This window comes from Geospiza fortis, unplaced genomic scaffold (genome assembly GCF_000277835.1).
Source record: "Geospiza fortis unplaced genomic scaffold, GeoFor_1.0 scaffold400, whole genome shotgun sequence".
Taxonomy (NCBI): domain Eukaryota; kingdom Metazoa; phylum Chordata; class Aves; order Passeriformes; family Thraupidae; genus Geospiza; species Geospiza fortis.
The window spans coordinates 313784-330613 of record NW_005054637.1 but is presented as its reverse complement, the minus strand read 5'-3'; the positions used below and the strand labels follow the sequence as shown (position 1 = coordinate 330613).

Here is a 16830-nt window from a genome sequence, read left to right as displayed (position 1 = left end):
CACACCTCTCTTTCCTCCCATGTAAACTCATATTAAGTTTTTAGCCTCCTAAGCTCTGTTTACTGTTGAAAATTTCTCCTTGACACAACGACTGCAGCATAAATCTGTTTGTACAGGTTGCAGTGGCTCAAGTGGAAAGGAAGCTGAGTTTGCTGGAGCAGGTACCTGGAACACTGCCTGCCGGAGGTCTCCCAGGGTCTTCCTTCTGTCAATTGTCAAATCCACCACGCTCTCTTTCCAAGAAAGTGAAGGATGCAAAGCCCCATTGTGGAATTTATAGCAGGAGCTCAGGTGGAGATGTAAATCAATGCCATTGTTTGCTGAGTCACATTCAGCTCTTTGGGAGAACAACACAACAAAGTGGTGAATTTAACACCAAACAGATGTTTCTGCGCAGCTCTCCTGGAACTGATCCCCCCAGGGCTAAACTCCCTGTCACATCCCCTCCTCCTTTATACCTGTCCCTAGCTGCAGCAGCAAACCTTTTAAAAAATAAAGGAGTGGGATTCACTCAGAAACAGAATCCCAGGATGGTTTGGGTAGGGAGGGACTTAAAGTTCATCCAGTCCCACCCCTGCCATGGGCAGGGACACCTGCCCCTACCCCAGGCTGCACCAAGCCCCATCCAAGTGGCCTTGGATGCTTCCAGGGAAGGGGAAGCCACAGTCTTGTGTGAAATATCCCATAAACTGTAACTCTTGTGTCTGTATTTTGATATCTCAACTGTGATTCAGGTGTATCAGCATCTGGGTCCCTCAACACAAGGGAAAGTTTTGTCTGACCTGAATATTACAAGCTCTTGACTTTTCTGGCAGAGAATATCATTCATCTGTGCATTCCCCATAAACCAAGTCCTTCCCCCTTCTCCCAGTGAGGAATTCCCTCTATAAACACAGTTAAGATACCACATTCCACTCTCTTTCCAGAATTGCAGTGATTTTCACCAGAAAATGGTACAATTTGAAACTGTATGTTTCCCTTAAAATTCTGTAGGCTGCCTGCTAACAGGGAAGGCAGGGAACCAGCAGAATATGGATTTAGAAATTATATTCTTCAATTAACCTCTGACATTGAACCATTTCAGTTCTGACTCTGCTTAAGGAAATTTCTTTGCTTTTGAATCCCTTGCAAGTCCTGCAGATAAGAGCTGTTTTGAGTACAGTGACACCCATATACCTCTTTTTTTGCAGCTCTGTATTAGCAGCATTCATTTCATTCAGCAGGTGCTCAGGAATTTGGTACCTTGGATTTCCACGTGCTGCAACAAAAAAACGCAGGCTTAAAACGTGCTTTGGAAAACAAGAAAAGTTATCAAGAGGAGACATTACAGTACAATAATCACTGAAAACTCAACTGCAGGATGATATAAAGAACAAACAAATGCTTTTACTCCTTCCAATCAACCTTTCTTTAAGGGAAATTAACACATAAATGCCATTAGCAACAACCTATATTTGTTTCAGCTGATGCTCTGCCATTATTTCTGGAGCATGCTAAAAAAATTAGTCAGCTCCAGCCAACCAACACATCACCATGTCCCTGTACCTTCATTTAATTCTCTTCTCAAATGATCATTATAAGGAAAACTGGTGAAAATAAAGCTTGGAAAGGACAAAAAAGCACTCCAGAAAAAATGTCAAAGCAAGAAGCTCTCTCAGAACCTCCAGATGAGCTTTGTGTACCTTCAGGGGGCCTCTTCAGCTGAGCTTTTCTGTAGAACAGCATGTAGGCACTCTCTTTACCCTGGAACTGCTTCTCAATGTCCTTCTCCTTGATGGGCTGGACTTTGGAATCATTCAGATCAAACCAGTGGCACCCAGCAGAAGCAGCCCTCGGCCTTGGGAGTTTTTTCTCACAGCTCCACTGGACATCATTCTTCTGGGAGGGGTGCTGGAGATTTTGTCCATGAGAATCCAGCTTGAACAGGAGCTTGTGTGTTTCCTTCAGGCTGACCTTATTTCCATCAGGACTCAGCTGGAATATCTGAGGATGATTCTGCAAATACTGAAAGGGAAGCAAGGACAGGATGAAGAAGATGCCAAGTTTTAAATGCAGCAGCGTGCATTAAGCTGCCCCACCTCATTGTGAAACATAAACCTCATTAATTCAAAACTCATTTTATGGTGCCTCCTCATGTATTTTTCACAGTTTACCTCTGTAAAAGCCTCACATCTACACTTCACACCTACATTTCAATATTTCTTGTGGAAACTGCAAGTATCTCCCTTCAAAAAACAAGCAAATATCAGTTTTCCACCTATCTACAACACAAATGCTGAAGTATTTTCCTTAAGACATCATAAAATACAGCAATGAATTGGAAAATTGCACTAGGAAAAAATACACAAAGTCTCAGGCAGACAATTCCTTGGGAATCTTATGTTCCCCAGCCTGCTAATTCACATTACAAACCTCTCCTTGCACATGCTAATCCAAGGGTCCATATTCTCAATTATCATCCTCCAGACTATTCAAAAATAATAGAAATGATTATAAAAGCTATCTAAAACCAAAACTAGCAAACTGTGATTACCTTTCGTAATGCTCCATATTGTTTTCTGTATTTCTTATTCCAGGACACCCCTTTCTTCTCCAGTAATTTCTGCCCTAATTGATCCACAGGAATTTGTTTCGCTTCTTCCTGCAGAGAAATGAAAAACCCAGGTAACAAAGGCTACAAAAGTCAAGGGGTCAACACAAAGAAGCCAATTTGGAAGTGTTTTAATCATTCCTGGTTTTTAATAAGCTACTGCAGAACCATATGGAGCTGTGTCAGGGGGATTTAGGTTGGATATCAGGGAAAGGTTCTTCCCTCAGAGGGTGCTGGGCACTGCCCAGGCTCCCCAAGGAATGGGCACAGCCCCAAGGCTGCCAGAGCCCCAGCACAATGCTCTCAGGGATGAACAAGCTAGGATTGGTGGGGTGTCTGTGCAGGATCAGGAGCTGCATCAATGCTCCTTGTGGGTCCCTTCCAGATCTGGATATTCTGATTCCTTTTGCAAGAGCTTTGGTGAGCAGCTTTAGAAATACTCCAAAAGGACCTCAGTCTGTACCAAGAGCCACTGTTAATATTAAAGCCAAGCTTTAAATGCTTCATGCCAAGCTCAGAAGAGCTCTGGACGTTTAATCCTGCCCACTCTCACAAACACCAACTCCCTGCAGGTTCCCTAGCTCCAAAACCAAAGCAATGAACTCCTTACATACCATACCTCTGATAAAATCCCTTTTAAGACTGCCAGTGGATTTTCTGTTTCTTTGGCATTCTCAGTGTCCCTTAAAGCCTTCTCTTCAATCAGACCATCCTCTTCTTCCTGGGTGAGAAAGACACTCACAAATATTGTGGTTTCACACACAAATAGAGGACTGGAGTATTCTGTGCTGACATCACCGTGCACAATCTAGGAGTGTGAAGGACATTCTGTTAAACTGCTCTTCTCAATGAGGCAGGACACACAAAGCCTCATTAAAATATTAATTAAGTTTGGATGCACAGTCATCAACCAGTTCTTAATACTTTTCTGCAAAGCACAACCTCTAAAGCAAGTAAGAAAAGCTTTTAGGGACTTACTTGGAGTTGCCAGTTTCCTAATTCATCCACATCTCTGATATAAACATGATAGTGTCCTCCATAGCAGCCACCTTTGTGTATAATAACAGAGAAGAGCTCATACATGTACTCTGAATCATCCATCTCAGTCTTTAAAAAGAAAAACAATAATTGTAACAACAACTGAGGTCAGTCTCTCACACAAGGACAGCTTTATACCTTTAGCATCACTTCAGAGATTTCTCAGTGTGTGTTTGCATATGCAGACACTGAAATGGCTTTTGAGGGCTGGGGACACAAGGAAGGACTGGCACAAGGCACAGGCTGATAAAACATAAAATCCCAGAATGGTTTGGGTTGGAGGGACCTTGAAATTCATCTGGGTTCCTGCCAGGGGAAGGGACAACTTCCACTAGCCCAGGTGGCTCCAGATCCTGTTCAAGCTGGCCTTGGACACCTCCAGAGATGGGGCAGCCACAGCTCCCCTGGGCAATCTGTGTTATTAAACAAGCAGGATTCTGAACCATACTGGAAACTCAATTTTCAATATCACTGTTTGTTCACAGCCAAGCTTATTTTGTTTAAAAGAGGAGAGAGAAAAGAAGCAACACTTAGAAACCCTAAAACTAGGGAGGGGGGACAAAGGTTTCCCCAAATTCTAACACTGAGAAATTTCCAAGTTTGCATTGCAACACTTCAAGAAGAAAAATGTCTGTTCCATAAGAGTGCCTCTGTTGTTTAAGAATCAAAATTTGTCATCCAAGCCATGGCATAACTCAGTTTATAACCAGAAACATATTTATGAATGCAAACAGAGATTCCTGAGAAAAATGGAATAACAACTGACACCTAAAGCACATATAGATCAATTTATGCATGATGCTATCAGAGAATAACCAGACAAAAATATATTTTCATTTCCATTTCCAGATAATTATCTTCCTATCAAGGAAAGGTTAGATGACTTTTGGGTAATTATTTTACCCTTCCCCCTCATAGCTACATGGTAGCTCAGTTCAAAAGCGGAGGAGGACACCACAAAGTCACTCAAAAACATGACAAAATTCAAAATAAACATAACCTTGGGCTGCAGGTGCTCTGCTGAGCATACAGAAAATTTTAACAAACGTTAACAGTGCCCACCTGCTCACAGAAAGGCTTCAGGTTGATCTGGATGGGGAATGTGTAGCAGCTTGTTTCCTTGTACCTCTCACACTTCTCAAAGTCAAAGTTGAACCTCAGGAGGGAGACGGTGAGGAAGGGAGGCAGCTTGCGTAGTTTAGCAGACTGGGAAGGGATTTAAAAAACATTTTAAGCACAGACCCAGAACAAAACTCTGCTTCCACCTTGCTGTGGTCAAATCCCTTTCCACCAAAGCTTTGTTACCACCTGAGACAAGATCAGTGCCCTCATTTTTGAAATGTCTTCACCAATTCTCAATTTCCCTTCCAACTACACAACCTAGAAGCGACCCAGATCTTGTCCCCCTGTTGAGTCCCACATCCTCCTCGGTTGGTGATCACCAGTCCCACACCTGATCCTGCCACAGCAAATAAAGGACAGTGGTGAAATTCCAGTCAGTAATGATGTTTCCACAGCCCATGGGCTCTATGCAGGCAGTCACAGGAGCTAAAGTCTCTCTCATTTCTACAGGGGAGCACCCTCCAGGCAGGAAAGCCAGGAAAATCCATTTTAATGATTCCAGATTAATCCAGATCCGACCACTTGATGGGTGAGCCCATCAAGAACCCTCATGAGAACTAAAACCAACCATCTTGTACCACCTATGGCAGCAGGTGTGGGCTCCATGGCCACATTTCTGAGCCTTTCCAATGTCTCCATCCTCCTCTTTGCTGCCAGAGCCATAACAGGAACATACACACAGGGTTTAAGAAATCCCCTGAATTAGGAATTCCCTTTGCATCCACAGCCTGGCAACCCCCAGCTCTGTGACTTCCTACCAAAATTCAGAGCTCCCACTCTCCTCCTGCATGGATGAGCACTTGTGAGAGGCAAACTTACCCTGTAGTGCCTTGAACCCAGCCCAGTTAAACCCCAGCCAGCCCTTGCAACAATACACATGAGGCACTGCTGAGAGCTCCTGAACTCCCAAGTCACTGATTAACCCGGCCTGACCTCAGCTTCCCTTTGAACCACTCCTTCCACATCCAGAGGGCTGCAGGGTTTGGATTTCACCCATCCTGCAGGAGGCCCAGGGGCTCTGCTGCTGTGACAAGGGCAGAGGGCAAAAACAGCCTGAGTCTGCTTCCCTCCACAAAAACAGAGCAAAAAATTCCATTCCCTGCACACAGCAACAGCTGCCCGTTGTTCTTCTCTCTCATTTGGGTTCTCCAGAAGTGAGTTTCCATGATTTCTCCCATGGCACATTTTTATTTTATGCTCTAACTTATCTTTCAGCCAATCCTCCAGAATGCCCAGAGCAAGGTGCAGCACAGGTGTTGAAGGAGTCAATACTTCCCCAATCACACCACACTCCACATTAGGGACAAAAAACTGCAACAACATTTGGGAAATGAGCCACAGGAGCTTTTCTTGACATCCCTGCTGAGGTTTTATAGAATCCCAGAATGCTTTGGGTTGGAAGGGACCTTAAAGCCCATCTGGTGCCACCCTCTGCCATGGGCAGGGACACCTTCCACTATCCCAAACTGCTCCAACCCCAGCCTTGGACACTTCCAGGGATTCAGGGGCAGCCACAGCTTCTCTGGGCACCCTGTGCCAGGGCCTCCCCAGCCTCACAGGGAAGAATTTTTTCCTAACATCCCATCTAACCCTACATCATCCCACCCCAAGGTGTTACCTTTGAAGCTTCAACCAGTTTATCACAGGCTCCACATCGATACAAGTTGTCATTCTCAAAGTATTCTTCCTCCACGTACATGTTCCACAGGGCCTCCTCCAAGCCAGCCACACCTTTCACTGCCACTGTGAGGTCCAAGAAATCCTCCTGTGCAGAAAGGACAACAAGAAACGAGGTTCTGAGGGGTGTAAGTTTGTGATTAGAAAGATACCCATCTTATTCATCACTGTGATGGGCAAAAAAACCCCTCACACAGCCACAGAAATTAATTTTTAAAAACTGACTTTTTAAATTACAAAGAACATGAAAGACTGTCAAGGTATGCTTTGGTGTTACCTCACTTCACTCTGTGCTAACCACATCTACTAAAGGCAGGGCTTGTGAACTCAGAAGATGCAAAACATTTGGGTTTTTTACCTCTCATTTAGAAAATGCAGCCAAAGACCTACAGTCCAGGATTCACTACCTGGACTCAACAAGGCACTCAACAAGGATGACATCATTTTTGGACTTTAAAAACAAGAACATTTAAAGTCAACAGCCTGAAGAGAACCTCCCAGTGGGAGATCCCTAGCTTTACCTGTCTCTCACTGACGTTCTTGCACTCCTTACAGACAATCTGGTTGACAACAGTGCCGTGGTACAGGCGGTTGATGAGGTCGTGGCCTGATGTCCCCACCAGGGAAGTCTCCAAAGCACTGAAGAGGATCCTGTTCAATTCCTGCACATCGTGCTGCCTCATCTCCTGAAGGAGGGAAACCCACACAGGAAGGAATGAACCACTGCTGTGCATGGCCTGTGGCTCAAAAATAACATTTCAAGTGTCCCAGAGTCTCCATGACTACTCATACATTTACTCCTTGAGTAGTAAAGTACTACATCTATTATTGTTAATTTGGTGATGCTACAACCCATCTAAGACACTTTCACTTGGATAGAATCATAGAATTTCAGAGTGGTTCCAGCTGGAAGGACCTTAAAGATCATTTTGTTCCACATCCTGTCACGGGCAGGGACGCATCCCACTATCCCAGGTGGCTCCAACGCGGCCTTGGACACTTCCAGGAATCCAGGAGCAGCCACAGCTTCTCTGGGTACCCTGTACCAGAGCCTGCCCACCCTCCCAGGGAACAATTCCTCCTCAGTATTCCACTTACACCTGCTCTCTGTCAATTTGAAGCCATTCCCTAGATTTAGATTAATCTCTGACTGACACAGTTGAACTTGGGTAAGAATCTAAGTATCTGAGCCTGTTGGAAAAACACTCCTGGTAAAAACAAAGGAAAAGCAACTGGAATTGTATCTAAGAGAACAACCATCTTCTGTTCCTCACTGCAAACAACTGCCATGGGCTCCATGTGGAGATCCAAGAGCTGACCCAACCCAGCGTCCTTTCCGCAGCTCGAAGGATTTTCAGGTGTTTCCTAAATGCCAGCCTTGCAGAACCCCTGTGTGTGCAGGGAGAGGTGTGTGGGGATGGAGATGGGCACCTCGTGGCTGCTCCAGCCGAAGCTCTCGGTGAGGTCAGAGGTGGATGCAGCCTGCTGGTCCAGGAGCAGCAGCTGGGCAAACAGGCGCTGCAGCTGCAGCGGGATGATCCGAACGGCAGCAGGGAACAGAGTCAGACACGGCCCCACAGCAGCCAGCCCAGCAACAACAGGGGCAACTTACCACCAAGCTGCTGATAAACCACCCCTGGGTGATAAACCACCCCCCTGGGTGATAAACTCCCCCTGCCTCTTTCGTAACACACACAACTCGCTTCACACCAAGCAGTCAGACTCCGTTCCCAAAAATCTGCAGTGCCTCACCTCACACATCCAAGTGGGATGGTTTGGGGAGGGAGGGACCTCAAAGTCCATCCCATTCCACCCCTGCCATGGGTAGGGACACCTCCCACTATCTCAGGCTGCTCCAAGCCCCAGTGTCCAGCCTGGCCTTGAGCACTGCCAAGGATCTGGGGCAGCCACAGCTGCTCTGGGAATTCCATCCCAGCCCATCCCCACCCTCCCAGGGAACAATTCCTAATTCCCAAAATCCCATCTAGCCCTGCCCTCTGGCAGTGGGAGCCATTCCCTGTGTCCTGTCCCTCCATGCCTTGTCCCCAGTCCCTCTCCAGCTCTCCTGAAGGGTTGGTGGAGGGGTGGAATGAGGTGGGAGGGAGAAGACCTCAACAGAAACAGACTCCAAGTCTGATTTCTGAAGTAAATCCTGATGGCAATGAAAGCTTAGAATGCTGTGGAAATTCCAGTATCAGCCAGACCAAACTGCCTCTCAGTGTCAAATTTAGCTTTTCACTCATTTTCCTAGGTTTCACATGAACTGCAGCCATATTCCTCCAAATCTGTGATGAACAGGAAAGTTCCCATCACCTTTGCATCTGGTTTCCTGCTGTCATCCAGAGTGCCAAGTTCTTCAGGTCCCAGGGAGAACAAAGCCTCTGCAAGTGGTAAAAAAATTATTATTTAAAAAGACAACATCCCCTCCCTAAAAAATTAATGTATTTTAATGTCAAACACTATGACTTTATTCTGCAATAATTTATTTAAAGTGAACTGTGCCCCAAAACCACCCAGGTTCACTGTGTTTCTCTAAATAAATAACCAGAAGTGCAAAGATCAATCCCAACAGCAATCCCCACTAAAAGATCAATCCCAACATTATTTTAAGGTTTTGAGCATCTCACCTCTAAATTCAGGGGTGAAAAGCAGAGTCTGCAGAAGGGAATTGAGGTAGCAGGTCCCACCCTGATTTTTGATTCCACTGAGGTTGGTGAAATCCCTGGGAGCTGGAGGCTCAGACTCTCTGGGCTTTGATTTCTTCCCTTTCCCATAATGATTGTTGGAAATGAAGGAAAAATCCTCTTCAAATAAGTCCCCAAACATTGTGAAGGCAGAAGAGTCCTTTAAAAAGATACAAAATGAATATTTAGTATAAAAAATGCAGTGGAACTCACCCACCTCAAATCCTCCAACATAAACCTGGAAGCCCTGACTGAAAAATTTGTTCATATTTTTTTCCACCTTACTCTGGTCATTCTAAAAATAACCCCATGTAAAAATGTAAATTAATGTAACAAAAAAAGGGTGAATTAAAAGCATTTCTGTTACCACAGGTCTGAGCAGTCTCTTCACCAGGATCCAACCCACCACAACTCCATTTTGCACAAAGCTGTTATTTATTCCTGCAAGTGAACTACCCCTCACCTTGGATTATCCTTACCCACCTCCTCCAAACCCCTGGCACTTCTTCATCTGAGACATCAAAGCGGAAAGATTTTCAAGTTTCACTTTCCTAATGAACATAAATAGGAACTAAACCACTTTGCATCAGCTTCTCCTCTGAATGCAGCTCCTGACTGCCTTCAAATCTCTGTCAAGGCCCCTCCTCCCAAGCTGCTGGATGGAATTCCTGGGCTTGGCACTCCATCCAAGCTTGCTCCCAGCCCTCATTCCTGTTTCCAGTCAAGCCTGCTGCACTTCTCCTCCCTGCAGCTCCTCCCAGCAGCTCCTGAGTGGATGGTGTGTCCCAAAAAAAGGGCCATATCCAGGAGACACCACCCACCCACCACTCTGGAGAGGCACTCGAGTGCCAAATCCTCCCTCACTCCTTATTTCTGGATCCTGCTTCCCTTAAAAACCACACAGGAATAGCAGCTGGAAGGGATTCTGGGTGGCCCAGGGACAGCTCAGAGTACAGGGCCTCAGGCTGCCAGGAATCCACGGCAGGAGAAACCAAAATCCTGGAATAAATCCATAGCAAGGGATCCCAGAACCTCTCTAATAAATGCATGACAGGAGATCCCAAAATTCTCTAATACTTCCATGACAGCAGACCCACAAATCCCTCCAAGAAACCCATAAAATTCCCAAACCCCTCTAATAAATCCATAGCAGGAGGTCACAAAACCCTCTAATAAATCCACGACAGGAAATCCCTAAAACCCTTTAAGATATCCATGACAAATGATCCCAAACCCCTGTTTGGGAGCTCCCAAATCCCTCTAATAAATCTATGGGAGCAGAGCCCAAACCCCTCCAAAAAAACCCATGGCAGGAGATCCCAAACCCCTCAAATAAACCCACAACAGGAATTCCCAAAACCTTCTAATAAACCCACAGCAGGAGATCCCAAAACCATTTAAAAATCTGTGACAGGAAATCCCAAATCTCCCTAATACACCCATGGCAGGAGTTCCCAAATCCCTCCAATAAACCTATGCCAGGAATTCCCAAAACCCTCTAGTACATCCATGTCAGGAGTTCCCAAACCTCTCTAATAAACCCAAGGCAGGAGATCCCAAATCTCTCTAATAAACCCTCTAATAAATCTATGAGAGGAGATCCCAAATCCCCCTAATACATCCATGGCAGGGGATCCCAAACCCCTCTAAAAATCTGTGACAGAGGATCCCAAATGCCCCTTATAAACCTATGGCAGGAATTCCCAAACCCTTTCAATAAACCCATGCCATGAGTTCCCAAAAATCCCTAATAAACCCAAGGCAAGAGACCCCCAAACGCCTCTAATAAACCCATGGCAGGAGTTCCCAAAACCTCTCTAATAAACCCATAGCAAGAGATCCCAAACCCCTCTAAAAACCTGTGACAGGAGATCCCAAATCTCCCTAATACACCCATGGCAGGAGTTCCCAAATCCCTTCAATAAACCTATGCCAGGAATTCCCAAAACCCTCTAATACATCCATGGCAGGAGTTGCCAAACCTTTTTAATAAACCCATGGCAGGAGATCCCAAACCCCTCTAATAAATCTGTGACAGGACACCCCAAACCCCTCTAATAAACCCACGGCAGGGGATCCCAAACCCCTCTCATCAATCTGAGAGGCAATCCCAAATCCCCCTTATAAACCCAGGGCAAGAGTTCCCAAACCCTTTCAATAAACCCATGTCAGGAGTTCCCAAAAATCTCTAATAAATCCAAGGCAGGAGCTCCCAAATCTCTCTAATAAACCCATGTCAGGGGATGCCAAATCCCTCTAAAAATCTGTGACAGGAGATCCCAAACCCTTCTAATGCAGGAGATCCCAAACCCCTCTCATAAACCTGTGACAGAGGACCCCAAATCCCCCTTATAAACCCATGCCAGGAGCTCTCAAATGTCCCTTATAAACCCATGGCAGGAGTTCCCAAACCTCTCTAATAAACCCAAGGCAGGAGATCCCAAATCCCTCTAATAAACCCATGGCAGGGGATGCCAAACCCTCTAATACATCTGTGACAGGAGATCCCAAATCCCCCTAATACATCCATGGCAGGAATTCCCAAAACCCGCTAATAAATCTGTGACAGGAGATCCCAAACCCCCCTAATACATCAATGGCAGGAGATCGCCACCGGCGTGAGGGCGGGGGCGCCATGGAGCTCTGTGGGATCTCCGTCCATGGAATGTTCCAGGAAACACTCGATGAGGGCTTGGAGCAAGGTGGGATAGGTGAAAGTGTCCCTGCCCATGGCAGAGGGTGCAACGGGATGAGCTTTAAGGTCCCTTCGAACACCAACCATCCTGGCATTCTACAAAGACCAACTCCCTCTTTCAAACTCTTGTTTTCTGTAGTGGATTTATCACAGGCATTTAGGATATCCTGCCATGGTTTTATTGGAAAGGTTTTGGGATCTCTGGCACGGATTTATTAGAGAGGTTTGAGGCTCTCTTTTCATGGGTTTCTTAGAGGGGTTTGGTGATCTCTTCTGGATTTGTTTAGAAGTGTTTGGGGTTCTATTTTCATGGATATACTAGGTGGGTTTGGGATCTCCTGCCATGAGTTTATTAAAGGAATTTGGGATCTCCAGTCATGGATTTATGTCAGGGTTTTGGGGATCGCCTGTCATGGGTTCATTAGAGGGGCTTGGGCATCTGTGGTCATGAATTTATTAGAGGGATTTGGGATCTCCTTTCATAAATTTATTCTAGCAGTTTTGGCATCTCTGACCTGATTTATGAGAGGGATTGGACATCTCCTGCAATGGATTTATTGGTGGGGCTTGGGGATCTCTTTTCATGGATTTATAAGAGGTAGTCTGGGATCTCCAGTCATGGATTTATTCCAGCCTTGGCCAGCATGTTGTAGCTACCCTAATAATTCCCTCCTGAGTATTCCCTACTCATTCCTGAGCCTGGCATGGCCCAGCCTGCACCTGACAGAATCATCCAGCTTGGAAAAGACCTCCAGGATCACCCAGTCCCAGCCTCACGCCAGCACTGCCATGGTCACCCCTAGGCCACGTCCTCAAGTGCCACATCCAGGCTCCTCCTGGACACTTCAGAGATGGCGACTCCACCACCTCCCTGGGCAAATTTTTCCATTGCTTAACCATTCTTCCAGTGAGTTTTTTTTCTCCTAATACCTATAACTGTGTGCCTGAGGTCACAGGGAACGTGTTCTGTGGCCAGCTCGCTCCCTGAGACTCATGGGCAGTCACGCGAGAGGCCGTCCCCTAATGCGACCTCCGGCCGCGTTTCGGGGTGTCCCCAGCAGGCTGCAATGGATCCACATAGCTCAGTCCTGCTCGGCACAGCCTGTCCGCCTGTTCGAGTTCCCAAGCAGCTCCTAGCTGCAGGCAACCTGTAGGAGCATCAGGGGGCAGCATGGTTGGGATGGATGTAGCTGAGAGATTTTTGAAGCCAGGTCATGGAACTAGCAGTTTATTGCAAAGGGTCGGGGTGCAGGGCCCTGCTGGGAGCTGCCAGCTGCAGCTCGGAGCAGGCCCGAGAGAAGAGAGGGGTAGAGAGGATGAGAGGGTAAGAGTGTAAAAGGGTAAGAGAGCAAAAGGGCAAGAGAGCGAGGTTCTTGTTACAATACAATAAATCTTCTTCTGTGTTGAATATCCTAATTCTCACTAACCAATCTAGTACAATATACAAATCTTATAGCATTTCCATGCAGCCTATAAGAATCATTACATTACCATACTGTGTTACATTTTAAACCCTAAAAACTACTCTTTGGACTCCTTCTGCCAAGCTAGTAGAGTCTGCTCTGACCCTTGGACCTGTCTGCAAGCAGAGGGTATTGTTTCATCAGAAGGGGATTACTTCAGCAGATAACCATTGTTTACATTTTGTTCTTCAAGCCTCTCAGCTTGTCCAAAGGAAAAATCCTAAAGAAAAGATTTTTCATAAAAGATGTCTGTGACGGTCAGCTGTGGCGCCGGTGACACAGCAGTACCCAATACGAGGGACTGAGGTGAAGGAATAGACAGGGATCACTTGTGTGAGTTCCAGAAAGGTTTATGTCCCCAGAGGAGTCAGGGACAAGTGACAATAACTCAGGGCAAAAAACTGCTTTTGAGGAGGGGAGGGAATAAGGGGACGACACAACATTTTACCACTAGGAAGGCATTACCTTCATGGGTAATGTCAACAAGGGGGAAGAGCCAACCTTGCAATCCAGTCTTGCTTCGAGGAAGGGATGAAGGCCAAAGTGGAACACAAGACACAGCAAAGATGAGGAGTCCTGAGGGATCCCAGTAGCACGTTGAGGAGCTCATGGAACATCGAGGAACTCCAGTGACTCAGCATTGAAGAGGTCACCAAATCTTGGCTTTCCAAGTAAGGAGGGAAAAGGCAAAATAAACTACCCACAATGCAAAGCAGTGAATCATTAACAATGGGATGATCCAAAGGGCAGAGTGCAACAACTCCAGCCATCAGTGGCTTTCCAAAGCATCTTCAGACTACAACCTGCAGAAGAAATCTCATCCACAGCCCCTACTGCGACCACAGCGACATGGCTTTGAGGCTTTGCCTTGCCTGGATTTCCATCCTCCTCCTCCTCCTGCCCAGCCTCTCACACGGAGGGAAGCTCCTGGTGGTGCCCATGGTGGAAAGCCACTGGCTGAGCATGCAGGAAGTGGTGGAGAAGCTGAGCGAGAGAGGACACGAGGTGGTGGTGCTGGTTCCCGAGGTGAGCTGGCAGATGGAGACCACGCAGGCCTACAAGGTGGTCACGCACCCAGTGAGCCAGACCCTGGAGGAACTGGATAACACCTTCCAGGAATACGTGGCTGTGCACCTGACGCAGAATCCTTTCCCCCTCAATGCCCTGGCCATGTACAATGCCTCAGTGCATGTTTTCAACAGCTTCTTTGGCCAGTGCAAGGACCTGTTCCGCAACCAGGAGACCCTGAGGTTCCTCAACCAAAGCGGCTTTGATGCCCTCCTGACGGATCCGGCCTTCATGTGTGGAACCATCCTCGCCCACCATCTTTCTCTTCCCTTTGTGTTCTTCATGAGGGGATTCCCTTGCAACCTGCACTTTGCAGCCCCACAGTGCTCAAGCCCTCTGTCCTACGTCCCAAGACTCTTCAGCTTCAACTCAGACCGCATGACTTTTTTCCAGAGGGTGGAAAACACCCTGATTTCCTCCTGGAGCTTGATTACTGCAACAGTTTCTATGGGGAAGCACTTAAGCTTTCCTCAGAAGTTCTTCAGAGGGATGTGTCCCTGATGGACCTGGTGAACTCCGCTGCCATTTGGATCCTGAGGTTTGACTTTGTGTTCGAGTACGTCAGGCCAGTGATGCCCAACATGGTCTTTGTGGGGGGGATCAACTGTGCGAAGAAGAAACCACTGCCTAAGGTAATGTTCCTTTGCCTAAAATTGTACATTTCCCAATGAAAAGTCATCATGTTGTTTCAGGAAGTTTATCGGTATTGTTTATTATTTTTAAATTTTCTGGTAATGATTTAATTCAGGCAGGTTTGAGTAATTGTTTCCCATAGGCTGAAATCAAACAACCTTGACAGAGACTTACTTGAATTAATGAGCGTTTTGTAACAAACCAAACAAAAAGGGATTTCATTAGCCAGATGGAAATTACTGTCCTCAGTGAATGTGTCTTAACCACCAACCAGATCCAGTTTTGATTTCATTTTAATGGCATCTGACATCTATTTCTTTTATCTGATCAAAAATGCAAAAGTCCTCTTTTGTTTTTAACTCCAGGCTCAGCAGCATCAGCTGATTCACTTTAGTTGTATTTTCATGACAATTCATTTCCAAACTGGCTGTCTCTGTTAGGTTTCCCCCCTGGGGGAGGGAAATATCAATGTCAGGTTGAAATGGCAAGAAATAATCTTACAGTCGTGGATTGGGTGAAAAACACTTGAATGCAGAACTCAGAAAAGTTCTCATACCTTGACATCTGCTTTTGCTAGCATTGTTCTGCAGGGTCTTAAAGCTAATCTGAAAACCTAAATCTATTGTGATAGTCAACATGCAATCTCTACAATGGTAAAAACTGGACATTTCTATCCAGGCACATAGCAGGACACAAATCTCTTTCCTAGGAAATTGCTCCCTCACTTCTGAATTGTGGTCACGCAATATCTCTGCACAATGTCTGTGAGCTGGAGGGGTGGGATTTTTCTTTCCTCTTTCAGATTTCTTTGATGCTCTTTGACAGGCTGATGGAGAGCCCTTTAAACTTGATAAACAAGGCAAAGAATAATATTCTTAACAAGAATATTCGGATAAAATTGTATCTAAGACATTCTATCACCTCAGGGCCCAGGAGAGTTGGTGCTGGTTTGAGATTTAAGAGGCAAATTCTTGCTGGTTCCACAATATAAGTTTTAACATTTATATCCTAAAGGTCTCTGAGCTACAAGGAGTTCGTAACTTTGCTGCAAGGGTAGAGACATCCTGCCCTCATTGTATCCCTGCCAGTGCCTGTCTTCACACTCCTGTCAGGTGAAAATCATAGCTTCCACATCTGGAGAAATCTTATATTGGCCTTTTTCAGCCAACTGCTGTTGCCATTGAAAATCCAATTGAGTCCAGACTAAAAAATACACCAAGCAGCAACTTTGAAGTTAATATGGTCAGCTCCTGTCACAGCAGCTACAATGAATTCTTTGCATCCAGATTTCCTGCATTGAATGACAAATATTTGTAAATCCCTTCAGTGTTCTGCTTTCAGTCTGTGCCGTCTCCTTCCTCTCCTGCACTGGGCCTCTCCAGAAATTGGTTTTCCATGTCTAAGGGTGGTTCCTTCATGTCCAGAGTGACAGGGTGGAGCTACTCAGGGCAGCCCCAGCACCCTTTGGGTGTCATGAGACAAATGCCTTTGCCTCAGGCTGTAAGGAGTTGTTTCTCCCAGCTGAGGACGCTGGGAGTCCCAGCAGCATTTATAAAAAAAGTGGGAAAATGTTGTGCTGGTGGCACACATCACAAGGACTCCTTCCTTAGCACCCTGCAAAAGGCTTTGCTCTGGCATTGCTTTCCTTGCACAAAGAGAAAACCTTCCTGCAGTGGGATTAGTGGGAGGTGTCACACCTTCTCCTCAATTTTGTCTTGCTCACAATACATGACAAGGGTTTTCAAGACAGCAACCAAAGACAAAAATGCCTTCTTTGTGTCCCTGTGCCGGCCTCCTTTCCCTTTGTTTGCCCTGAATCCATCCATTAGTTCACTTTTTGATGTAGTGCCAGGAGGAAGA

At 46.0% G+C, this 16830-nt stretch overlaps 2 protein-coding genes across 2 annotated transcripts in view; one reads left to right on the top strand and one right to left on the bottom strand.

Moving 5' to 3' along the window:
• Positions 1-9253, bottom strand: part of USP40 (ubiquitin specific peptidase 40) — a 23167-nt gene extending 13914 nt beyond the window's left edge. Inside the window, exons 1-12 of the mRNA XM_005430454.3 lie at positions 9055-9253; positions 8741-8808; positions 7859-7972; positions 6949-7113; positions 6369-6515; positions 4691-4834; positions 3569-3697; positions 3210-3311; positions 2534-2641; positions 1683-2004; positions 1177-1258; positions 166-337 (exon numbers count right to left, since the gene is read on the bottom strand). Coding sequence (XP_005430511.1) covers positions 166-337; positions 1177-1258; positions 1683-2004; positions 2534-2641; positions 3210-3311; positions 3569-3697; positions 4691-4834; positions 6369-6515; positions 6949-7113; positions 7859-7972; positions 8741-8808; positions 9055-9253 — 1752 coding nt within the window. The remainder of the gene's footprint in view (positions 1-165; positions 338-1176; positions 1259-1682; positions 2005-2533; positions 2642-3209; positions 3312-3568; positions 3698-4690; positions 4835-6368; positions 6516-6948; positions 7114-7858; positions 7973-8740; positions 8809-9054) is intronic.
• A 4865-nt stretch (positions 9254-14118) lies between these two features.
• LOC115948939 (UDP-glucuronosyltransferase 1-1-like) lies at positions 14119-15840 on the top strand. The gene is given in 3 exon segments (XM_031064815.1): positions 14119-14749; positions 14752-14969; positions 15796-15840. Coding segments are annotated over 3 exon segments (894 nt in total).
• Positions 15841-16830: the final 990 nt, after the last annotated feature.